The sequence below is a fragment of the Aptenodytes patagonicus genome, chromosome 5, assembly GCF_965638725.1.
Source record: "Aptenodytes patagonicus chromosome 5, bAptPat1.pri.cur, whole genome shotgun sequence".
NCBI lineage: Eukaryota > Metazoa > Chordata > Aves > Sphenisciformes > Spheniscidae > Aptenodytes > Aptenodytes patagonicus.
The window spans coordinates 64,105,194-64,130,376 of NC_134953.1; the positions used below are offsets into that span (position 1 = coordinate 64,105,194).

The 25,183-nt window shown below is 39.7% G+C and overlaps 2 protein-coding genes across 4 annotated transcripts in view; one reads left to right on the plus strand and one right to left on the minus strand.

Annotated features, from left to right (window-relative positions):
* The window catches only part of NRDC (nardilysin convertase), a 33,350-nt gene extending 26,566 nt beyond the window's left edge, over positions 1–6,784 (plus strand). Inside the window, exons 22-31 of the mRNA XM_076340214.1 lie at positions 273–435; positions 1,722–1,753; positions 2,057–2,195; positions 2,681–2,728; positions 3,094–3,146; positions 3,782–3,865; positions 5,447–5,537; positions 5,849–5,965; positions 6,202–6,291; positions 6,567–6,784. Of these exons, the coding sequence (XP_076196329.1) occupies positions 273–435; positions 1,722–1,753; positions 2,057–2,195; positions 2,681–2,728; positions 3,094–3,146; positions 3,782–3,865; positions 5,447–5,537; positions 5,849–5,965; positions 6,202–6,291; positions 6,567–6,764 (1,015 nt within the window). The 3' untranslated portion in view covers positions 6,765–6,784. The remainder of the gene's footprint in view (positions 1–272; positions 436–1,721; positions 1,754–2,056; positions 2,196–2,680; positions 2,729–3,093; positions 3,147–3,781; positions 3,866–5,446; positions 5,538–5,848; positions 5,966–6,201; positions 6,292–6,566) is intronic.
* A 784-nt stretch (positions 6,785–7,568) lies between these two features.
* OSBPL9 (oxysterol binding protein like 9) overlaps positions 7,569–25,183 on the minus strand; it is a 65,964-nt gene continuing 48,349 nt past the window's right edge. For 2 of the 3 annotated variants that reach the window (XM_076340216.1, XM_076340218.1), the window contains 16 exons: positions 23,346–23,384; positions 20,225–20,318; positions 19,566–19,667; positions 16,555–16,714; positions 15,729–15,841; positions 15,330–15,448; positions 13,792–13,877; positions 13,370–13,544; positions 11,546–11,630; positions 11,172–11,282; positions 10,734–10,797; positions 10,485–10,625; positions 9,463–9,541; positions 9,023–9,114; positions 8,437–8,572; positions 7,569–8,333 (listed from right to left, as the gene is read on the minus strand). In XM_076340216.1, the coding sequence (XP_076196331.1) occupies positions 8,259–8,333; positions 8,437–8,572; positions 9,023–9,114; positions 9,463–9,541; positions 10,485–10,625; positions 10,734–10,797; positions 11,172–11,282; positions 11,546–11,630; positions 13,370–13,544; positions 13,792–13,877; positions 15,330–15,448; positions 15,729–15,841; positions 16,555–16,714; positions 19,566–19,667; positions 20,225–20,318; positions 23,346–23,384 (1,671 nt within the window). In that variant the 3' untranslated portion in view covers positions 7,569–8,258. The remainder of the gene's footprint in view (positions 8,334–8,436; positions 8,573–9,022; positions 9,115–9,462; positions 9,542–10,484; positions 10,626–10,733; positions 10,798–11,171; positions 11,283–11,545; positions 11,631–13,369; positions 13,545–13,791; positions 13,878–15,329; positions 15,449–15,728; positions 15,842–16,554; positions 16,715–19,565; positions 19,668–20,224; positions 20,319–23,345; positions 23,385–25,183) is intronic. The other variant, XM_076340217.1, reaches the window with a different exon arrangement.

The following is a 25,183-nucleotide window of genomic DNA, read 5'->3' on the forward strand; positions in this document are numbered from 1 at the left end:
GCTTGTTCCAGGGTTAGCTTGTGGTTTAGAGAGCTCAAGCAGCTCTGCAACCAGCATATCAAACATGTGGGTCAGATTGGATGTCCAGGTAGCTACTGTTCTGAACCGACCTGTAGCCAACAGCAGGTGCTGAGGGAGGGCAGGATCAGCCCACAGCAATGCTCCTGGGGACCATCTTCCTGTCTCCAGTATGATCCGGAGTCAGAAATGGGATCTCTTACATTAAATAGCTCTTGACGGCCTGTGGTTTTGTTTTCCTTCTTGCATTGCAGGGACGTGCGTCTCCTGATTTTAGAACACGGCAGGTGGTCCATGATAGATAAATACCAGACGCTGATGAATGGCCTTTCCATTGAGTCTCTCTCGTCCTTTGTTAAGGCTTTCAAATCACAGCTCTTTGTAGAGGGTCTCGTACAAGGAAACTTCACGAGCAGAGTAAGTACTGCTTCAGCAGCTGACATGCACTGAAACTTGTTCTTAAAATGTGCTTTAATACAGTTGCCCCAACTCCAGCACTCACCTGCCAGCTGACTGCCTCTTCTGTACTGGCAATCTGGAGGCTTGCTGGTACAGGGCAGCTTCATCTCTAACAACTCAGGAATGCTCGTCTGGATAAGCCACTGGGGAGTCCATAGTTGCCGATTGGAACAGAGGGGGTTTTTTCGGGAACTTGGATTTCAGCTGCAGAGAAGGGACGATGTGGCGGAAGTACGCCTGTAGCCTGTTGCCCCTGCTGCCCCCGTTTTTCATATTGTTTGCTGTATTGATATATTTGATATTGAGAAATTGCCATGGTGGTGCCACAGGAGGCGGCTTCCCTCAAAGTACATTTATCCTGGAAATTTGATTGCCTGCATGGTTTGATCAAACCTCACTGAGGTCCAGTCATCTTCAGTCTTGTTAAACACCTGTAGTATCCATCAACGTCTTCTACCCTGGGACTAGGCCACACATAGTCCTGTCAGGCTTTTTAAAATAGGGTTGTTATGGGGCTTAGCTCCATGTATCCAGCGTCATTGGGTGCCTGTGCGTGGCGTGGGAGAGAAACCTCCTGCAATTATGATTTGTGCCAAGAAGTTTGTCTTAGCTGATGATGTTTGTCCTCAAACTGTTTAAAGCCTCCTAAAAAAAACGTGCTAATGTCCTTTGGGAGGTCAGTATGTCAGCTGTCCCCTCCAGAGCTGTGGAACAGGAGGTCTGAGAACCTAATCGTGATTTGCTAACACCTTCATTCAAAATGCTTTTATTGCTGCAGCCTCTGTGAGCTAAGCTCCTTTCACAGTGTGGCACGTGCAACCCTCTAACTCCTACACCACTTCTACTGCTTCTCTTACTTCCTCCCATTTCTTCCACTTAAGCCCAAAAGTCTCCTTCCCAGAGCTCCAAGTTCATGCACAAGAGAGGGGCCTTATCTCCTCCTGCGTGCGCCCTTTGCTGTTGTGATGGCTGACGCTATTTCTCTGGCTTCTGCATTCTCCTTCTGGAGAAGTTACAGTGCAAGAAACTGCCTGGAGACTCTGTTTGCTTTGCAGCTTGCTGCAGAGGTGTCTGGAGGGACTTGGGATAAGGCAAGGGGGCAGGGACGTAGGTGGCACAACAGGGCTCGGCTGTTCTTTGCTCGGGGGGGTCACTTTCTCAAGCAATGCACTGTGGTGTGTGGTTGTGAATTGGGGTAATAATTCTCTTCTAAATAAAACTTATGTTTATGCTTTCTCTCCTAGGAAGCAAAGGATTTTCTGAATTACGTTGTTCAGTGAGTATCTCTTGACTCTTGCACCACTCATTATGTGGAAACTATAATCAAGTTAAGATTCTTTTCTGGAGGAAGGGGCCAGGGTGGGAGCGATGCAGAAATTCCCTTCTCCCCTCCTGGTTACAGTGCTGCCGGTGTTTGCAGGAGGTGACCGTTCATCATGGCAGTTCAAGCAGGACGTTGTTCTGGTTTGGGGAAAGGGAAGATAATGTCAGACCGAGTGTGTAAATGCCTGGGTGTTGTACTGGTTTTGGCTAAGATGTGAGCGGGTGTTTGACTCTCTGCTGTCTGTGCTCCCTTCAGAAAGCTCCAGTTCGCTCCTCTGGCCCATCCCTGCCCTGTTCAGTTCCGGGTGGTGGATTTGCCAAATACGCATCTGCTCTGTAAGGTGAAAACTCTCAACAAAGGTGATGCCAACTCTGAAGTGACAGTCTATTACCAGGTAACGCGTTAGCTTGGTGTGTAGTGGTCTATTCCCTCTGGTAGCTGCTGATCCTATGGTTGTACTTATGTCACAGCCTTGAGAGCAGTCTCTGGACAGGGATGTTGCAGAGAGTGCACTGAAACCTCGTGTAAGCACATGCCCTTGGCCTAAGAGGCTAAACCCAGGTGGGCTTTCGCAGTATGTGGTGTTCCCTGAAACCGGTATCTTCCCCTCCTGGCCTGTGCTAGTAGCTGGGTTTGTGCCTTGGTGATTTCCTGGTGTCCTCACCACTGATCTCGTGGTCCTGGGCTGAGCCCCTCACCTCTCTTCTGAAGGCCATATTGAGGCCCCTGTGGAAAACAAGAACTTTCCAGCTGTCCCTGCTGTGAACTGTAATTTAGTGCTGCAGTCCAGGCTGAGGCGTGTGCCACAGCTGTCACCTTGGTCTGAACTATAGCATTTAACTCCACGAAATCACCCTAAATTCTTCATTTTCTTTCCAGTCAGGTGCCAGGAACCTAAGGGAATATACCCTTATGGAGCTGCTTGTGGTAAGTTAGTGTTTGTGTCTCCTAATTCATGGAAGTGTCTTCTCTGAAAACAGTACTTGGAGCTAAGACAAGGCCATGGGGCTAAATGGTACAAAGGGGACAGCATATATCTATTGCTCACTCTGCTTAAACTTCTGAGTGTTTGGGACAGGATCCCCAAACTGCTGCAGTGATGGACAGCCTGGAAGACTGTTCACTCAGCTGCCGACCCAGAAGACTGAGACCTCTCTTAATTCAGTGGGTGTAGCTGGAAAGGCAGCACTTCGGTTGTTTTCACATGTTGTGATCACGTTTCTGTATGGACCCCGAGGGGTGGCTGCAGAGGAGCATCGCTTCTGCTGTAACGCACTTGTGCTCTGTTTCAGATGCACATGGAAGAGCCTTGCTTTGACTTCCTGAGAACCAAGCAGACCCTTGGGTGAGTTCACTGTAGAGGATAGCTCCTACGCACCTGCTTTTGCTGTTCCCTGGTATTTTTACTCTGGAAACCCTTCCAGCACGGTGGCTAATTCCTGAATTACTGTAATGGAAACAGCAACATAAACACATCAAAACCAAGAGCAGCCATCGATACAAGCTGCAGCCAAGTTGCTTTGGAGTCCTGTAAGAATTGCATCTATTACCAGTGCATTAACTCAGAATTACTCAGCATCAAGTTGTTCCTTCTACTTCCTAAATCAGCTCCCTGTTCCTCAGGGCTGTTTTCACAGCGGCTCTGTGGTGCGTAGCAGCCTCCCTCAGAGGCACCCTTCTACCTCAGGAAACTGGAACAAGCTTTTCACAGCTATAGGTCTGTCACTCTGATGAATTAGTTTGCAGGAACACAAACACAGATACTCTGCCAAGCTTAAAAGGATTTCTTAAAAATGAGAAAACTCTGAAGTGCAGTGATGCAGGAAATAAAGGAAAGACAGCTATTGAGAATTTATATCTGAGATTTTTCTTTCTAAAGTACCAATGGTATTTTAATTTGTAGCATGTCCTGTAAATGAAAATTTAATTGAGCGTGTGGAGTAACTTTATTGTTTCTCCCTTTTTTTTTTTTTTTTTAAGCTACCATGTGTACCCTACCTGCAGGAATACTTCTGGGATTCTTGGCTTCTCGGTCACAGTAGCAACCCAGGCAACTAAATACAAGTAAGTGTGTGCTCCGTGGTTAACGTTTGTCACCACTCCCAGGCTTGGGCCGTGGGAGTCGCCCCTCAGCTGCCAGCACCCATTTCTGGTGACCTTACCGAACTGCGTCCACCGCGTCCTCCCGGCAGAGGCTCAGGCAGCAGGGCCTGGCTGATGCACACCGGCCCTGCTCGAGGAGGTGTCTCGTGGGTCTGCCAGCCTGGGATTCGGGGAATCAGCTTGGCCATTCCTTGCTGTATTTTGCTGTGCAAAGCATCTCTGTAAATGGCAGCTGTTGGTGCTGTCGTCTGAATAAGAAGGACTTCAGCACAGGAAATTTATGGCAACTGGTTTTAGAAAAGTCAAGCTTAACAAGGTGGCCAGTGGACCTTGCATGTACTCAGGCACTGAACATCTGGGCCTCATGGGATATAGTGAGGTATCAAAGTAACTATGTGACCATGTTTACATGTCTTATTTTGTGTAAAAGTGGTGTATTTACACAACATCCAGCTGGACAATTATTACTGAGGGAGCTTCACTTAATATACTTGTTCTGTTAGGTCACAGCTGACTTCAGTTTGCTTTTGCTTGAGCTTTTCTGTGCAGCTGCTCTCATTTAAGAGTTCACACCTGTTTCAGGCCGTGGAGGGGTGGGTTTTTATTTGATGAGGGGAATTCGAAAGGGAATAGGAATATCGAAAGAGCAGTCCTGGCCTCAGCTTGTGACACTGCTGACAGCTGTGACATAGTGACTGAAAAACACCACCTAAATAAAGCAATAGCCTTAAGCTTCTTAAAACTGCAGCAGTCCTGACTTGAATAGGGAAAAGTAATCCACAGACGTAAGTAAAATACCCCACTGCCCTTTTGAAGGTATTCTGCCAGGAGAGCTAAAGCTGTTGCCAGGTAAATCCCGTATAGCTGTTCTTCTGGCTCAGTTTCAGCAGACAGAACAGCATTATAGTTTTGTTCAAAGCTGAGGCTAACTTCAGGTGTTTGACCTGCCAAAGTTGAAGGGGCATATGAAAAATACGAAAAATAATACTGTGTCAGTGAAAGTTTAATTAGCACAGAGTACTGCTGCCTCTGATTTTTACACTTGGATGACACTTCCATTACTGAGGTCTGTGTCATCTGTGAAGGTTCTAATGTTTCAGAAATTTCACAATCCATCACATCACATTATTTTTCTTTCTTTTTGTCTTAATCCGGTAGAATGTAACTGTCTATGTGCAGGGCTCAGGACTGCAGCTGGGGTTCCTGACACAGCACGCTGTAGCGCACGCTGCTGTGGGGTATACCACAGCTTAGGTCCCTGACCGCATCACAGCAGCGACTCCTCTTGCTGCTTGGTTATCTGAAGTCCCTGTGTTTGAACAATACTTAATATAGCTAAAAATCAGAGCACTGGTTTTCTTCCCCGATGCTAGGGAAGATAGAAAAGATGGTGTTCACAGATGCGTGAGCTTTTCAGGGGAGGAGGGAAGCGAGCCTGTCCCAAACATTCCCTTGTCATTTGGGGGCTATTCTGCTACTTTACCCCTCAGTATTGTTTTTTTTCTTTTTCCTGCCTGATTTAATTATTTAACTCTCTTTTAGTTCTGAATTGGTTGACAAGAAAATAGAGGAGTTTCTTTCTTGCTTTGAAGAGAAAATCAAGCATTTAACTGAAGATGCTTTTAGCACCCAGGTAAAACTTGATCTTGAAAAGCTCTTCCTTGAACTGCTAAATGACACCTAAACTGGAGGATTTGGTTACATCTATCTGGCATATTTCTGAGGTTTTCTGGACAAAGGACTCGCTTTTAAATCCTGCCTCTTACTCAGTTCTGCAGTCATTCTCTAAACATTTGCTCTCTGGCCATTTACAGTTACGTTTGAAAGCAATGAACTACCTTGTTAATGTAATTTGGGTTTTCTTTCAACTTCAGTGAATGTGATGGTAAATTAAGGTAGTTTCAAACCCTTTGAAAGCAATTGTTTTGTCTTTTTCAAATGTAGGTTACAGCTTTGATAAAACTTAAAGAATGTGAAGACTCCCATCTTGGTGAAGAAGTAGATAGGAACTGGAATGAAGTTGTGACGCAGCAGTATCTCTTTGACAGGCTGGCCCGTGAGGTTGGTGGTCCCTCGTTGTTGTCAGGTGATGCCAAACGGAACACTCACACGTCCCTTTTTGCAGCAGTTTTAAATGCAAAGCATAAATACTAGTAACACGCTGGTTCTAAAACTACATGCTATCTTAAAAAGGTTCTTTTATCTAATGGGATATAGTTTGTAGAGAAACTATTTTTATGTTTAAAGTCACTTGAATCACCCCTGTGCTACTTAAACCTCATTCCTGTGGGTTTCAGATTGAAGCTCTGAAGTCTGTTACAAAATCAGACCTGGTCACCTGGTTCCAAGCTCACAGAAGCAACAGGAAGAAAGTGCTCAGCGTACATGTGAGTGTGTGTCAGCTTCGTGTTGCCAACTTGTGAAATGCCAAACTTTGGTAACCTCAGAGAGCCCGGTAAGGGTGGGGTAGAAGAGCTCTGTAATCTAACTTTTAATGTGGTGGCTATCCATATTACTGTTCATATTTGCTAGATTTCCAATTCTTATTGTTTGAATTGCATTTAAGTATCTGTATTTAATTGTCAGGGCAGTTGAACATTGAATGAGATCCAAGTGATAGAAGCATAGAGCCAAATTTCTTTTTTTGGTACCTTTTTTCCAGGTGGTTGGATATGGAAAACATGAAGGGGACTCAGAGATTACAGCTGTCTCCGAAGTACAGAATTCTTCATCTGGTGAAATACCTCATCTTATTTTCTTGCCCCCATCTTCTTTGATGACTAATGTTACTTCCATCAAGGACATCAAAGCTTACACATCAACTCTGAATGTTCTCCCTTACCATAAAATATTAAAATAAAATTAACATCGTGCCCTGCAGTGATGTGTAATACAGGTGCTTTCTGCAACATAAACATGACAAACCCATTTTTATTACGAGAGGGCTGTAGCGGTAGCTGGGATGAAGACATCCGTTCAGATACTGAGGACGCTTTCCTCAAGTAAGTTTCCAGCCACCCTTTCTCATTAGTCTCCCAAGTTCATTAAGAATAGGCACAGCCCTGGCTTCTAGCTGGAGCGAAGGGAGAGTCAGTTTCCCCCACCACCAGAAAGATGCCACGTTCTCCTCTCCAGCTGTCTGAAGGGGAGCTTGCGCCTTTTTGTTCAGACTGTCTTGTGCATCATTCCCCCAGTGCTAGAGCAGCTGCTTAAGAGCAGTTACAGCTCCTCAAAGAAAGTATTCTCCAGTTCTCCTGGAGGAGTTACAGAGTGGGTGGGAGGGGGAAAAAAGCCTAAGGCTTCAATCTCACACTGCCTTTTTTTAGTTTTTCTGTATGCTCAACATAGACAAAATTGAGATGAAATCAAATAAAAGCTAGATTTAACTGTGGAAAGAAAAACAGTTTGATTGCTACATGTAGTTACTTACTTAACCATTATTTAACTTCAAGCAAAAGCAGAGAAATGCAGTGATTGATTCCTAAAGTGCTGGCGAGCTAGCAGAGATGCAAGGCTGGATGTAGATTCCAGAAAAATTCTGCTCCTTTTGCTAGTTCATTAACTACTTTAAGAAGTAGGTTAAGCTGCAACGATTCCAGTGAGGGAAAAAATAATACTAATATATTTCACATAAAACAACTGATCATCACTCAGCTGAAAAAAGTCATGCTGCAAAGGTTTATTATGAAATAAATAAAAAGTCCATAAGAGAAGTTTGAAAAATCTATTTTATGAAGCTTTAAGATGCATCGAGTAGAATTATCTATGGTTACATTTTAATCTCAAAATAACAAAGTTATTTTGGGCAAGACACTGAAATGCCAAAAGATTTGATTATCATACAGGTGGAAGATAACATTTACGTAGCATTTTCTAACAAATTGTCCCATCAAAGGGATCCTCATATTTACACATTGCAAACACCAGCTAGATTTAAATGACGTCTTGCATTTTCTTTCTTGTTTTTTAAATATGTAGGACCCAGGAATATGATGCAACTGATACCAATGCCATGGCCTTCACAGTGGTTATACAAAGTGTGTGTGCCTCATGGCCCAGATTCTCCACGCTTTAGAAGCATCAGTAACAGGGCTCCAACAGCCTGCCTTTGAAGCCCGAATACACTATCAGTATAGCAGAGTCCAGTATAAGTTACTGCACAGCCAAGACGTTTCTTGTTTCATTTAATTGCTTATCTGCATCAGTAAGTCCAGTATCCCTGAGATAGGAACCACTGTAGTTGAAGGGGTCGGGTTCTCCAAATGGTACATACGTGATAACTGATGACTATCTTGGTATCAGATGTAAACTTTGCTAAGCCAAGGCTTGAATGTTTTCTGGTTTTATAACCCACTTAATGTTTACTGGCAGCAAGTCGTTTCAATAGCGGCTCGTCATAAACCCAGCATTCTCCATCTTCATGGAATAACTAGAAAAAAGGGAATAATCAGATGTAAGCTTTTCATGACTCAATTGGAAAGGAACAAATGCTGCAGGTTAGAGGGCATTTACACTGTTCAAATAAAGCTCACCCTTGTTTCCCATGAGGTCTCGTTCTCTTTTCTGGCTCTGGCTTCAGCTCTTTGTCTTTCTTCAAGTGCATGCTTTGCAGCTGTGGCTGCATCGATGTCTCTAATTTTTAAGTTGTAGGTTACATCTTTCCATAAGCTTAAAAAAGAAATTTGAATGGAGACTGCTTTATAGAAGCAAAGTGCTACAAGGTTGTAGAAACATATTACTGGCTATTAGTCATCGATATTTGTTTGAATTGAGGTAGGTCTCACTTTATCAAAAGGGCAGAAAAAACCCAATATATATTAAACCACAACTGCACTATCTATTGCCGGCAGTGAGGAGGCTGTAGTGAGGCTCTCTGGACCTCCCTGGAACATTTGGTCCCGATGAGGATGTGACCGAGAACTACAGGTCTCCTCTTCGCCCTTAAAACCCCAGCCTGCTTGTACCTTGGCTCTGCCCTGCGGCAAAGGCTAATGAAGAGCACAGTTTGTCCATGCAGTGACAATGAAGTGTACCATTAGTCAGACTGTGTACTGCAAACTTGAGTCTAACTAAAAAAAAAAAAAGGTCTTAATTTGCCCATTTAACTAAAGTTCTTACCAGCGAGACTCAAAGTCGTCTTGGTCCTCCAATTTCCTTACCTTCTTCTTAATTGTAGGCATTTTCTTGGTATCTATAAAGACAGCATTCTCCTAGAGAGTGAGATTTAAAAAAAAAAAAAAAATCAGTTCTTTATTAGACTTAAAATTCATATACCCTCACACTCTAGTACACTGGTTGTCAGGAAAGACATGAAAAACCATCATTCTTTAGATTCTCCTCTTGCTATAAAAATCAGGTTACCTTAAGAATAAAAGTCCTGAATTTACTTTGTTAATTTATCCCAAATTCACTATTCTTGTGATCTTTTGGGTAGCTTCACAGGAGTTCCCAACTATTAATATTTGTTTTAAAACACCACCACCACCCCCCCAAAAAACTTTAAGCACAATCTTCCAATTCTGATGCAAAAAAAAAGAAAAAGAAAAAAGCTGCTTTACCCCTGTTGTGTATTTTGCGTACATGACACCATTCCATTCTCCTTCAACTGAGCAGAAGGGTTTCTTGTCATTAGGAGAACTAAGTAGAAAGAAACGGTCATTTCTCAGTTGTATTACAGTAACTGAAAAACCCTAAAGGATCAAAACTTTATCCTAGTTGCTTTACAGTCTGTTTTATGTCAGCCCTTAAAGTGTCCATCAGCAATACAGAAAAGATGAGGGTTCTGTTTACAAGTGAGAAGTTTTGCATGAATTAGTTCAAATGGATAAACCTTAAAAGGAAGCGCTGTTCCAGCATAAGACAGGTCTTGCCTTAGGGCTGTATCTGCATTTAGAGTTTAGGAAACTAGTTACAGGCTTTTGAAACAGATTTAGAGTGATAAGTTTAAGCTTAAAAAGGTTTCACAAACTCAAAGCTTCTTCCCCAGACTACTGGGAAACACAAACACTAGTTCATAAATGACATCTATCAATGCATGTCGAGAAGTGATTTAAAACCAAGTTATGGATCTGATTTTGTCAGCATCACTTACTGACATTACAGCAGATCTCCAAATAAGATGAGAATCTCCACTGAATTCTCTGCTCTGGGCATGTGCACAGGGTCTAACCAAAATCCACCAAATCACAGGTATAAATAAATATGTAGAAGTCTGCAGCAGAGCTTTAATGACACGCTACGAACAGCGGTATTAAAAGGCTTGCTTCAGTATTTTTATTTTTAGGAGAAAACGATGAAGAAATTTCGGATAATTCAGGAGTGAAAATTTAAATTCCTTTTGGTCGACAGCTGAGAATGTTTTAGAGCAGGACAAGGTAGGATGCAGGCCTACGCAGGTTTCCTCTCACAAATCTTGGCTATAAAAACGGCGACCTGTGACAGGTAATCATGAGCTAAGTTATTGGGTGTAGCTATTGCAGTATTTTACACTCCTGACTCTTGGGGAAAAAAAAACCAAAACAAAATCAAACAAACAGTCAGCATTTAAGTAAAGTGAGATTAACTGAAGAAACCTGCTTACAAAATTTCAGCTGTAATTCTGTGCTTCTTTCCTCCATAAAATGGTTTTGTGTGGAACACGATGGAAGCATTATAACCTGTCTTTGAGCAATTAATACTGCATTCTCCACCAAGTTCTATCCATGGCACAGTGAGAATAGACCTGCGATTATAAACATATATATATTTATAACCTTTTAACTGATAAATATTGAGCATGAAATATTACAAGGCATTAAAAATGAAAATACCAAATACAGCATTTACTTGCCTTCCATAACCGTTAGGAAAGGTCAAAATATAGTGTTCATCATAATCTAGGCATGTGACACACCCTGTGAAAGAAAAATAAAAACAGATTTTAAAAACCTCCAACAAAACCTCTACAAAACTCTTCATAACGATCTCCTGAAAGAATTCACTAAAAACAGGCACCATAAAGCTCTTCACCTTTCCTTTTTATTTAGATGCGGAGAATGCCTAGCTTCTAGAGAAGGCAGGGAGAGTTGTGTTTACGTGGAAAACTGGGCCCTGAATGATTTCAGCACACAAAGTGTGCAGGAATCACCGATTCCTAGGCACTTAAGCAAATATTACATAAAAATCAAACAGTCCTTATGTTTAATAGGATGACTTTAAATAATTTCCACAAAAATCCTAGTTGCAGAATGTAAATTTATCTTCTATTGTTAAATTTACACACACATACCTTGCCCTATGTTATGAACCCCAATAGACATTCCTAAGAATTTTGACTTGGTCCATATGTGAGCATTGAACTGTATCCTCTTGCTAAAACACTCTGCGTAAAATGCTGAAACTGAAGAAAAAGGTATTAAAAATAGCAGCACAAGACATTAATACTATTGTTTCCAAATTCATTCATCAGGAAATATTTTGAAGTGCCTCATACTTACATGGCAACAGTTTGCAATTTGTTTCTCACAAGAACAGTTTATAGAGAAAACCTTCAGCTTTTAAATTTGGAGAGAAAATGTAAATCCAAGATTTAAACCAAGAGCTGACTTTACTGTCACTCCTAGCCAGCTGCCATCTCTATTAGCAAAGTTATTGTCAACTTACTTGGAGGATGATGAGACACCTGCTCTGCCACAAACGTTACACTGCTTTTACTGACCCAAGGAACTGGTCCTTCTGAAACTGGCTCCTGCACAATAGTAGAGAGGATTTTCATCACTGACAGTGTTTACAAAACACTGGATGCTTCCATGTTTAAAGGCTTCTAACAGTGTATTGCAGTGATTTTGACATATTTGTCAGTTTGATGGGGAATAACTCCTTACCCCTGAAACTACGATGTTTTCTAAAGAACGTGCAGCTTCTACTCTCTTGTTTTTAAGTATAAATGTATTTGGAGAGATGTCCCCAAATACAACAGTTAACTGAAAGAGTCGTGTATAAATCCAATTACAAACTAATATTCAAATACACTTAATTTCTTATTAACTAATAAGAAATGGGTGGCAGAAATAGTTTTCATTTTTGCTTCTGATAAAATCTGATATGCATATTAATAATTATCAGATTATATGTATCACAAAACCATAAACCAACATTCATTTCCTGTGGCAAATCATGAAAAGTGTAATTCATCATTAGAAGCAATGGAAGCACAAATACAGTATTGTCTTTATGCCAGCAACCAGGAGTCCAAACATTCACCTCAGAAACAAAAAAGGATTTGAGCAAACTAATGGGGGGTGGGGGAGGTGGTAGAAGCAAATTAAATGGGAAAAATACATTATTTATATCTAAACAATCAGATGTTTAGATATACTACGCTGAGGCTACATGAAGTATCTCACAACAGCACTTCCCACATCATCGTTTGCAGCTTCCCAAGGTGAGAAGCCTAAATGAGGTGTTTAAAAAAAACACACACACACATCACTACCAACAAAAACCCCCATACCAGGCTGCACTGCAAGTGCTAGAGCTTTACTCTAGAATCAGTGGGGCACTGTGTGACTATGGTTCACGTGCATAAGTCTGATTAATCCTTGAGTCCCAATGAAACTTGGGCAAATAAGAGAAAAGCTCATACACTGGTAGATGATTTCAGATTACGAGAGTGGCACTACTGTTACGGTGTCCTTCACTTCACCAGACATACTCCAATTACGTACAAGAGGAAGAGTAGCGGCCAGACACAGATGTACAACTAAAAGTATTATCCAAGCTCAGAATCCAAACTTCAGAAGTCTACAAGAAGATTTTAAAAGGAGAACTAAAAGAAGATTCAGACTAGATATAAGGAAGAAATTTTTTACGCTGAGGGTGGTGAAGCAGTGGCCCAGGTTGCCCAGAGAGATGATGGATGCCCCATCCCTGGAAACATTCAAGGCCAGGCTGGACGGGGCTCCGAGCAACCTGATCTAGTTGAAGGTATCCCTGCCCACGGCAGGGGGGTTGGACTAGGTGACCTTTAAAGGTCCCTTCCAACCCAAACTATTCTATGATTCTATAACTAAATATACTGGAGAAACTGCACTGCTTTCTAGGTTGTAAGTGAGGAAAAGAAACCTCACTGTTAAAAACGCAAGGGTTTAGAGAAATGATTAAAAAAAAAAAAATCAGAACTTTGGAAAGAAAGGAATTCATACTCAGTGCTATGAAACAGTTCAGGAAAAAAGAGTATTTTCAACATGTCAAATAGTTCTTAAAAAACTAATAGCTCAAATTCTGTTATGCAAGATATTTTAAACTTCTGTCCAAAGAAAAGGAGGAAGGGGCGGGGGGGCGCGGAAATCAGTTAAGAAATTGCCATAGTTTGTCAATTTTGCTACTTAAACATAGCATTAGCCATTTCAGTCAGTATATTAATAAAGCTTTGGGAATTACTCGCATGCATTCTAGGCACCAAAAAACATACCACAAGAAACTAACCATATCATCTTCACCTTCAGTGCCTGGTAACACCCAATGACATCGGAAGATCTCGCCCAAAATAGGATTGTAAGGCTTTTTAGCAACTGACCCTTTTCTTCCTGCATGAAAAGCTGAGAGGTACCATTTAACCACTTGAACCATTCGTTCCTTTGGATCCTTCTGGTCACTAATGCTACATGGGCCAAAAGAGAGAAAAGAAGGACAGGCAAAATTAAATACAAGCAGGTACCTCAAATACAGGAAAGCTTTTTGGATGTTTGGTTGGTTTACAGCTATAAGTTTGACTACTTTGACTATTTTTCAAGTTTAGATCAAAACCCAAGCAATGTTGTTCAAAACTACCAACTTACTTTCAGCAGCCCACAAGGGCCATAAACAATATCAGAACCAGTTAATGCTCTACTTTAAAAATCAAATACCTGACAAATAAGTCCGGATGTGCAAAAAAGTCAGCGTACATTTCCAACAGTGATCTTCTTTCCAGGATAAAAGTTGGAAGAACCACCTGGGTGAAGAAAAACAACTCTTATAGATCAAGATACTTTAACATCCTGCACAAAAGCGTTCTACGTACTAACTGTAAATAGCATACAAAGCACCCAAGGCTTCATGTGCCTGTAAGCTGATTGTGTTCTCAAACTTACCGATGACTTCTGACATATGCAGGTCAGTTGGCATCTTCCATAAAACCAAAGATTTAAGAGGAACTGTCTCTTACCTTACGTATATTCTATTCCCACTTAGAGCATATCCAACTACACAGCTCTTAGAGCATATCAAAGGCTGTTCTTAATTACAGTAACACTGATTATTTAATTTCATCTATACGTACACTGTCAATTTTCAGGTATAGTCAAAATCTCATTACATATAGTCACATCCTCTCATATGCCTCTCTATCAAGATGAAGGTTAATCTCTTCCCTACTACTTTTCTTCCCCTACAGCATTTGCAGGTTCCATTCTTGTGGATCTGCTGTCTGCTTCAGTGTGGTACAGACCACTGTGGAAAGCAGTGTTGATTGCTGTTGTTGACTTTAAAGTGATGCAGACAAGATGCACGCTCATGAGGCTTCCTGGCAGCTTAACTTGAGATCAGTAATTTTCAACTATTCCAGGAGTTCCCAAAACAGACACATTTTGGATCAATTCCTATTCAGAACTGCCAAAAACCTTCCATAGTTTGCCTGTGAGCTGCTGGCTATTTCTCCAGAAAAGTTTTAAGTTTATCTTTTTATTGTCTATTGTGAGTTCCAGACTGGACAGTTAAAGTCATCCACTTAAGGAAACTAATGATAGGATTGATCTCTCCTACTCTTTTTCAATCTGGAATTACTGCTGCGTAGAAAGATCAACACCTTCAGAATGTTGTTCATTCAACCTTAAGACAGACACCAACATGAATCACATTCACAAAAAATCCAACTTTTTACTTGCCAGACCTACATGTGGCATTTTAAAACACACAAGCAACTTATTCAACAAGATCCCAATTAAGCAAAGCGTTTCACTACGTGCTTAATTCCCTCTTTTATTTTATTTACGTCTTATTGAATGTCACCATACACTGGGATCTTGTAGATCTTTGTTCTAGGAAGCTAAAGACAGGAGAAACATTACTACTGCATGGAGAAACATTACTACTGCATACAGCATTCCTCTTACCTCAGCTTTACAGGCACTCCAAGGATGAAGTTCAAAGAGAACAAACAGCTACTTTCCATAGCAAACTATTTTCCCAAACAGATTTTAGCAGTTGAATATATTTATTCTGCATGCATTTTTCCCCCTCCCAGTAACAATTCCAATTAAAAAAAAAAATCATACTAAAGGGATTATAGCTTAACTAGCTCTTAGAACAAATACACAGTTAAATTTTTACTTTAACGTTGAACTGATTTACACAGAATTCAGGGTTTACTCTCCCTCCCTCCCCCGTGAACAATCAGCAAGTTTACCTTTGTTAGATCCATTCCTAATCTAACTTGTGACAACAGATGCATAATAACACTCTTATGTTCTTCCACTGATTCTCCTTCCCCATCATCATCTCGATCATCAGGAGGATCGAAGAGATCTAGAAAGACCAAATTGCTTTTGTTTTTCTCTAAACCTTCAAAGACAGACTGTATTTAATTAGCATATATATTAGCTGTCAAAAAGGTCTTATTTATAAAACTAAGGTTTTTAAATCCTACAATTCAACAATCTTCCATTAGCAAAGAAACAGTAGATAAACCATTTTCCCTAAGTACCTTGTCATATATATATATATATGATCATACATGTATTGACACAGTTTACATGCAGATTAACAATCAAGAGCTCCTTACTGAAAGTTCATGCAGTCCACTTACCAGCATCATTTGTCCCATTAGACATGGAAGAATTGAGGGACTCTGTGGTATCCGGACGTTTCAGACTACTTCCTGTGCTGCTCCGAGTCAGGACTGCAGCAGACCCTGAAGAACTGAAGAAGAGTAATAAATTCTCACAATTCACAATGAACTAATTCAGACCAAATTATTATAATTTGATATACATAGACAAGGAGTTTACTGATAGACATTAACATTGTGCTGCACACTAATTAACAGAAAACTTAAAATGGACTGTAGCTGAACGAATGGGAAAGCCTGCATTCTAAGATAATAACAGCTGAAGGCATAAAACAACTGACTAATTCCTCTTTGAAATGCGTAGCGTCTCTTAAAAGTAATTTTCCAATTCATAAAAAAGAAGAGTAAATAGAGATTTTGGGGAAAGGCAGTCAACTTCAAAAATTTCTTTTAGAAAATGTGAGAGAAAATTGGCTATTTACCAAAGGCTGCAACAAATGCATGTGAAATATGCCATGGTCTCAGATTATATCTTGAGCTGGTGGCTTCCCAAGTTTGGTTTATGTTAGAGTTTTGTCAACATATATACCTATACCTGACGGAATGGGAAGGAGCAGATGAGGAAACTGCACCCCTCACAGACGACTGTGCTGGGGAAGGGCGTAATCTTACTCTGTTACACAGAGCAGCTTTTTTGCCTCCTCCGCCTTTTTTTTTTTTTTTTTTAAAAAGCCAATGTGGCTTATTTGCTTATTTAGCTTAACTAACTTCTACAAACAGACAAGACATGCCCTTGTAGATAAAAATTGTATTCAGCACGCGCTGCATACTTTCAGCTACTTACTCCATACATCGCTTTGGGGAAGAACTGCTCTGATAGAATTCATCAGCATCATAGAACTCATCCTCGCTGCTTGAGTAAGAAAAATCTGGGACTGTATTTGGAGACAGGTTGACATGGCTTGGTGAGGTGAGACTGCTGCTAGGTGCTGATGGCCCACTTCCTATGGAGTATCAAAAGTTAAAGACTTAATAGAAACAAACAAATTATTTCAAAATCCACCAGTTCTAACTTATAAGTAGGATTGTTCAAATCAATAAAGACTAATGCGAACTCAGAAGGTATATCTTACAAAATTAGAAGGAATAATTAGTCAGGTTCATACCGAGTTTCATTTAACAGATAACAAAAGAAAGGTCACAAGGAAAATCAAGAACACAGAACAATCGTAAAGTATAAGGACATGTTTTTCCCCAAAGTTGTTGATTAAAGGCAAAACAACAATACTGAAAACTTGTATAGATTCATAGTATGACTTATGTTGGAAATGATCTCTGGAAGTCATCTGGTGTACTCCCCATTCAAGGCCCAGACAACTTCAAAATTAGACCGGTTTGTTCAAGATCACATCTAGTCAGGTTTAAATATCTCTCAAGATGAAGATTCCATAATCTTTCTGGAGGATTGTTGTGGTTTAACCTCAGTCGGCAACTGAGTACCATACAGCTGCTCGCTCACTCCTTTCCCCGCCCCCCCCCCCCGGTGGGATGAGGGAGAGAATTGGAAGAGTCGAAGTGAGAAAAACCCATGGGTTGAGATAAAAACAGTTTAATAATTGAAATAAAATAATAACAACAATAATAATGTAATAATAATAATGTAATACACAAAGCAAGTGATGCACAGTACAATTGCTCACCACCTGCCGACCGATGCCCAGCCAGTCCCCGAGCAGTGGCCCCCCCGGCCAGCTTTCCCCAGTTTATGTACTGAGCATGACGTCACATGGTATGGAATGTCCCTTTGGCCAGTTTGGCTGTGCCCCCTCCCAGCTTCTTGTGCACCTCCAGCCTTCTCAGTCAGTAGAGCATGGGAAGCTGGAAAGTCCTTGACTAGTGTAAGCACTACTTAGCAACAACTAAACCATCGGTGCGTTACCAACTTTGTTCTCATCCTAAATCCAAAACACAGCACTGTACCAGCTGCTAGGAAGAAAATTAACTCTATCCCTGCTGAAACCAGGACAGGAACCTATTCCAAAGTTTGAACCACCTCATTATAAAACCAAAACATTTTCTAATACCTACTTGGAATTTCCTTTCTTACAACTTGTGTTCATTGCCTCATCCTTTTGCTGTGCACCTCCAAGAGGAGCCCAGTTCTATCTTCTTTATACCCTCCCAACAGCTGGCAGAAGACAGCAGTAACATACCTCTTTAGGTTGATCTTTCTAAGGCTGAACAAACCCAGTTCTGTCAGCCTCTAAGAACATCATGGGCCTCAGCTTCCTAAACTTGCTGCTCCATGTCTTTGTACTGTGGAACCCAAAACTATACATGGTACTCAAGATGTGGTCTCACAGATCCCAAGTAAAGAGGAACAATCACTTCTCTTAATCTGCACTTTACACACTCACTAATCCAGCCTGGTATACAGCAAAACCTTCAGCACCACAAGGGCACGCTGCTGACTCATGTTCCACTTGTTGCTCACCAGGACCCCTGGCTCCTCTTCTGCCAAGCTGCAGATAACCCCATGCAACAGGGCAGGCTGAGGGCTATGCCCATCGTAGGTAGGTGGAGGACTTTGCATTCGCCTTCATCAAACTTGCTGAGGTTTGTCAGTCCACTTCCCCAGCCGTTCACAGCCCCTCTGAATAGCAGCCCTGTCCTATCCATTGTTCTCCCCAGTTTGGCAAGGTCCATGTCTTGGTTATCTGAGATGTTAAGCAGGATTGGACTCGGTATCGACCCCTGGGAGACACCAGTAGTCACTTGGTTGCCATTTGAACCTCATGCAGCTGATTGCAAGCATCGGGCCTGGCAGTTTTCACTCAACTTGTATTCTACTTACCCAAACATCTTTTTACAATTTAGCTACAAATATATTTGTCACAAAATCTAATGAATACAGTTTCTAAATTGGATTACATGAATCCAGTCTCACCACTAACTCGCTGTTTTTCAAGAGAGTCATAGTAATAAAGACAAACCAGGTTAACACTGACACAGATCTTTTGTGGAAGCCTAAGTCACAACAGAGGTTATTAAGCAAGCTAAGGTATTTACACAAACAACAATCATCAGAAACTAACTAGAAGATGAGATGCATAGAGTAAGACTAAAAAAAAAGGAACTTTCTGGCAGGAGAAAAAGCCAGCAGTTGTATCCTTCATTTTTCAGATTGGGGCAAATACTGTTTAACACATGGATTAGTGTTCTGGGAGGGAAGGGTAATGATAAAGTAACAACAAATCATTTACATACAAGCTTAGAAAAAAACTTGGGAGGGAACCGAGAGAGTTTTAGCATGATTGGACAATATAATCAATACAACTGATCAGGAAGTAACAGTCAATGTAGACAGATAATAAAAAATATGTTAAGTATGTAGCTATGTTTTAAAAAAAACCCTTAATATTATAGGAATTGTAAACACATAATTATAGCAACTTCATATATATTATAGCAACTTTTGCTTCGAAGCATCTATTGTAGTTTTAAAAAGCCCAATGAATGCTATTATTTAAGGGGGAGAGGATGGAATCAACAAATTAAAAAACCCAAAGGCCACACACGATGTATTAACTGCAAAGTTCTTGTGCCAATTACTGTAAGATTGCAATGATGGAGACAAGAAAGCAAGCTGGTAATACTCCTATGTATTATGTATACATGGGTGGAAGAAAGAGGAGAATAATTGATTTTAAACACAACACTGAAATACGTGTTGATTAAAAGCAAGATGTAGGCTAATACAATGTTGTCTTAATAGCTAATTACATTAGGTTACAGACAATATATATTCAAATTTTGTTTCTTGTACTTCAATAAGACAGTTACATAGAACTGTACCTGTACTATTTGGTGTTGGAGTCTGATTTCCAAGTGATGCTACTACAGGTCCCACTGGCAAAGATGAGGGTCGCTGCTCTGACTTGCACAACTGAGCAGGTTCTAGGGGATATTTTGATATGTTAAACCCAAAATTCACATTTAAATATGAGAATTATACTTTTGTTGGGAAGGAGATTCCACATTATTTCACCTCACCTTCAAAAATGAAATCCTTTTCTATAGAAGTCATTCAGACAGAAAAACATGTTTCCGCCACTGTTATCTAGCTCTTTTTTATTACTAAGCAAAGATGGCATTTTAAAAAATTGCAGTTATTTAGCTAGAAAGCATCTATCTTTTCTGAAAATTATAGTTTCGTTATTTTAAGAAAGTATATTAGACATGCAAGCTAGTAACTTAGAGCAAGTAAAATATATCAGCTTATTCACAGAACTAGTGGCAGATTTGCCTGATGGCTGAGGAAGCTCCATGCCTCCCACTCCTTTCCCTTCCTTTGCACCACTGTAGTGAGTGTGCACCACTAAGTGCAGTGTGCACCTGTATTGCATATGTGACACAGAAGCTATCCACCATTATGCAGCCCCTCCATCTAGATTGCAGTTGCATCCTGCTTTGCTCATGAATATTCCTACTGAAGTTCTTTCTGTACACCCTACCTGGAGGTATAACCGCTTGGGAAGGCATTGTGCTGATCACTGACTGTTCCAAAGGACTGGGCTGATATACTGCGTCAACCGGGTTTATAGTGCTCTGAGACAAAAGAAAGAAAAGCACATTTTTTCTCAATTAAAAAAAAATTATAATAAAGCATCGATAGCAAGAACATTGTGAGCATAAGAAATGCCCAAATGCAAGATAGCAAATTCCTGAGAGAGAAAGTAAAACACAAATTGACAGTTGAAGACATGAGAAATACTTTCAAAGTGGTAATACTTTAATTCTTTACAGAGATTTTACACTAAACTGAATTTGCTACAGATTTGAATTGTCCTATAAAGAATTCTTATTTCAAGTTCTAGCTTCCGGTATTCCTTCCAATGTCAGTTAATAAATATTGCATGCAAAGAGTGGGAAGTTAGACGCAAATTATCTGGCAAAAATTAGGATAGGTAATCTGTATTTTTAAAACTTTTTTTTTTTCCAAAAATTAGTTTGTCCAGACCATAGTAAATCAACCCATAAATTAAAACAAGAATCATCAGCATGCTTACAGCCATGAAGTGGCTTTGTTGCCAAAACTCTTTCCAATGCAAGCTGACAGTTTTCAGTGCGTCTCCAGCAGAGGACATTTCAATCTACTTATGAACATGGGCACTTTGAAAGTGACGCACCAATTCAACTCAACACTCACAAAAGTCACTGACTTCAGTGTATGTTCTTGGCTTTTATACAACAAGCCTCTTGGAAATCTAAATTGCAATGTCTTTTAATCCAAACTAGCACAATTTTGCCTTGCTTCACTGGCCTGTAATTTTGTTAACATCTACGCATTGTTTGTTATATATGTTTACATACAACAACAAGAACTTCTACGTTGTTCTGGGTTGTTAATTGGATAAAAGGCACATAAAACCCTTTTCCAAACATCTTGCAATTTAAAACCATTGATCTATGTCAGAACTGTGAAAATCTTTGCCTCAATTTGCTAGGAAATCTTGCTACTGTGCTTAAGTTTAAGAATATCAAGCACAGAAACGTCATACAATACCGAGTTCTACTTTAAAAAAAGTTCTGCTTTTAAAAAGGGTACATAAGCTTTGCCTTTAAATTTAGTCAGTACATTTATTCCTATCCTCTTTTTAGATCAATATTTAAAACAGAAGAGAGTCTCCCACTGTTCTTCCCTCCTTTTAGTCTATTAATTTCTATTTGCATGCAGACTGAGGGAAACAGGGTCATTTTAACCTTCCTCCTCCCGTTTTCCTACAAAAGGAAGACTTCTTTCTTGCCTCCTTTCCTGGTTAACTGTAATTCTGAACTTTATCCTACATTTAAAAAAAAAAAAAAAATCAGTGAAGCATTAAAGATTTTTTTTTTTATAGCACAGGATTTATTTAATTGAAAACAAAACTATTATTCCCTGTTTATCTTTAAAAAAAATCTCAAGTTTAAAAAAAAAAGCATAAAAATTGCTTTCTACATTTTTGTTGGTGATACTAACTAGTATACAAATAAATAATCCAGTACATATACTGTTACTCCACTGTTTTCCAGCATAAAATCAACGTCCCTTATACATTACTTCAACTGTTTGTGCAATTATGCATGCAACACAGGTAGGTCCCTGTCCCACATATTTCACAGTTTAAAATCATGATCCCATTTTCAGAGTTAAACTTAAAAATCAAGATGGTCCTATGACACACAGGATGCTTTTGCTATCTCTATCTCCCCTGGTTTTTAGGGAAACTAGTAATATATATGATACAGAACACTGGTGTGATAAGGGGGGGGGGGGGGGGGGGAGTAACTGATTTTGTATGCAGGCTTGTAACCTTATCCTTAAACAATTCTCCACATCGGAACATGAACTGGAGTTTCTTGTTAGGTATTTTGGGGTTTGCCTTCGTGGTTTAGAAACAGGTGAAGGCAGACCTGAAAGTTTCCTACTCTGAGTTTAATAACAACTTAAAAACAACCACGCAGAAACAAGACTGTCATCCCACCATGGTATCAAACTTTGATCATATTCCTGCCTAAGTTTAAAGTGAAATCCTGACCTTTAGCCCAAGCTAATTTTGACCTCAATAGCATCAAAATTTCAGTCTTCACAATCACTGATGCATCAGTTAATATATTCTTACAGAAATACTTTTTTTTTTCCTCCCCAGCATAAGCCATCCCACAGACAATTAGAATAGTGGCTAATCAAATTCAGACTTTAGTAAGTTGTAATATCTATAAGCAATTTCTGAGTTGCATATCTAATGTGCATACCCCTCTGCCTGTGGTAGTGTCTAGCTGCATAATCTCTCTTTTCCAGGGCATGCAACAGAACCTATTCCAGTACACTAAGACCTGAATTACGTGACTCTCCATGGGGTAATCATTTATCTTATTTACAATAAGCATGAAACCAAAATCTGTATGTGCATCTTTATTCCAAAGTTCATACCAGAAAAATCATACTGCTAAAGCTGTACATAATGGAAAGACAAAGCAAGCTTGGGAATTGTCAGCTGTAATGAAAACAAACTATGATTTTTAGAGTTATGTTTTACTGAAACCAATCTCCTATTAAAAGTATCTGAAATGTACTCAAGTGACAAAAAGAGAACAAAGAAAGAGAAGTCACACGTGACTGAAACCAAAGATGACAGAAGTTACATTAAAAATGCAGAAGTTATATTAAAGAAGAAACACTGCTTAAACAGGCATAATACAACTTTGCGTCAAATGAGCAGCACTGTAGAAAAGAAACTACTTGAAGCACACAGATAGCTGATCTATTTCATACATAAAGATACTTCAGATGCAACACAAAACTATTTCTATCCCAATAATGTCCCTTTCATCTGTTCACATGGCAGATTTTTATCTAAGTGTTCAGTCGTAACACTGCCATTTAAGACACTCAGTATAAAACTGATCACTGTATTTTCTAAAGGCAAGGGTGTTAGCCCTCAGGAGATAATGACTCAACAGTAATTTTAACAAGACAGTTGAAGCAGTAAATTAGAGAAAAGAAGAAGTATGTTGCAAAATGAGTGGAAATTCAGGTCTCTGCTCACATGTTCTGCAGAAATAAAGGGAGATAAAGATTAGATTTAAACTTACTATAAGTCCATCTGCGTGCTTCTCCTCATTATTTTGGTCCTTAAGGAAAAAACGTTAAAATTATCAACATAACAATCTTGTACGACTTATCAGTTCTGTGTTAAGCGAGAACAGCAAGTTTCTCTCAGGAATGTTTACATTTTCAGCCATAAAATGTTCCTCATCATGTGATACAGTAACTAAACTTAGAAGAAACAATTCTATACATAGTCACTGCACCTCTGAAGATTAGAGTTTTCCAAGGATCTGTCCAGACAAGTTTGAACAATTTTTAAAATATCCTTTCTGCACTGCAGAATACAGTTAAGCTTTACAGTGTAGGTCCTTCCCAAATAGTTAAGAGCCCCCCAAAACATGGTCTGCAGCACCAATGAGTCCCTGAAAACCAAAAGACACAAAGTTCTCAGTTTCTGAAGAACTGCAATTAGCATACAAGTCAAGTTTTCTAAAGCACTTTTTGCTTTTGAGTGGCAGAAGTGCCTTTATAAGTTAAATGTTTTTAACTTCTGCTGCTTGGTATCCACTAGATTTTAAAATGTTTTTAGATTATTTACAATCTAGGATTTTGGGGGTTTTGCCTAGAAGCATTATGTGAAAGAGCAGGCAATGCATGGAATAAAACCATCATCAGGGGAAATTACATTAACAACAGACAAGTTAATGCCAATCTACAGTTAGCATAGTTTTAACACTGTACCAGCAACAGTATAAATTTTACTGAACACTAAGCCAAATCTCTTCACTTCTGCTGCAAAGTTCATATTACCAGTATATCAACCCATAACTTTGTTCAGTGGAAGCCTTAAGACCTGTCCGCAGAGTATTTCCCCAGATTTCCAGTTGTTAAAGTTAAGAGGAACAAGGAAAGAAAAAAAAAAAAAAAAGCTGTAAATAGTATTAAGAAATGTTGGCACATACTTATGTTTTGATACTTTATACATTCTTCCTTAGCTTATATAGTTGGCAATAGGCTGCTTAAATTTCATGTCTGCTAGTTGACATTTCTTAAGCAAGGCTTTCCATGACAAAAACGACATTAAGGGTAATGAGTTCCATTGGGTTGCAAACTTACAAACAAAGAAGGAGGAGTAACACTGGAGTCCAAATATTTTTTTTTTCCCCAACATACAAAATTTCCATGTTATGCTATCATCTCTAAGACCTAAGCATAAAGGTGCTGCATTTGTACTGAAGCTTGCTATCCTATCTCAGTAATGTACAATCAGCAATGTGGCATGTTGATGAGGTAAGGAAGGCAGAAATGCTGCAAAACTAGGTAGGCAAGATTGACCAGAAATGATGGCATGAAAAAGGAAAGGCAAAGATGCAAAACTAAATATCTAAATTATAAAAGCTACTTCATAAAACACAATATATATATTTCTAAGACTGTAGTTTACCAGCTCACTGACAGACCATGACATATATTTCACAACACACACATCAGCAAAGCTGGACATCTTCAACTGCCATACATGCAAAGGGGACAACACAAGCCAAATGCTCCACCTACCCATCCCACTTAGTTTATTTTGATTGCTTTTTGATAAGCAATTTATGTATTATAACATATTCCTATTTAGCTGGTATTTACTTCATTATTTTGAAAATGCCTTGGGGTCACCTCAAGTACAAGTAGCATGATTTACACACATGATTTACCAGTAAGTTTAATGAAAATTTAACTGTCCAAGTCCTAAGGCAGGTTGTTTTAAGAGCCCACAAAACAGCTCAACTTAACACACAGTTAAAATAAAACAAAAAAAAGCCAAAACCCAAAGCCACCAAAAAACCAGGTTTGCCTCAATGTACCAAAATCATCTGAATAATAAGTGACT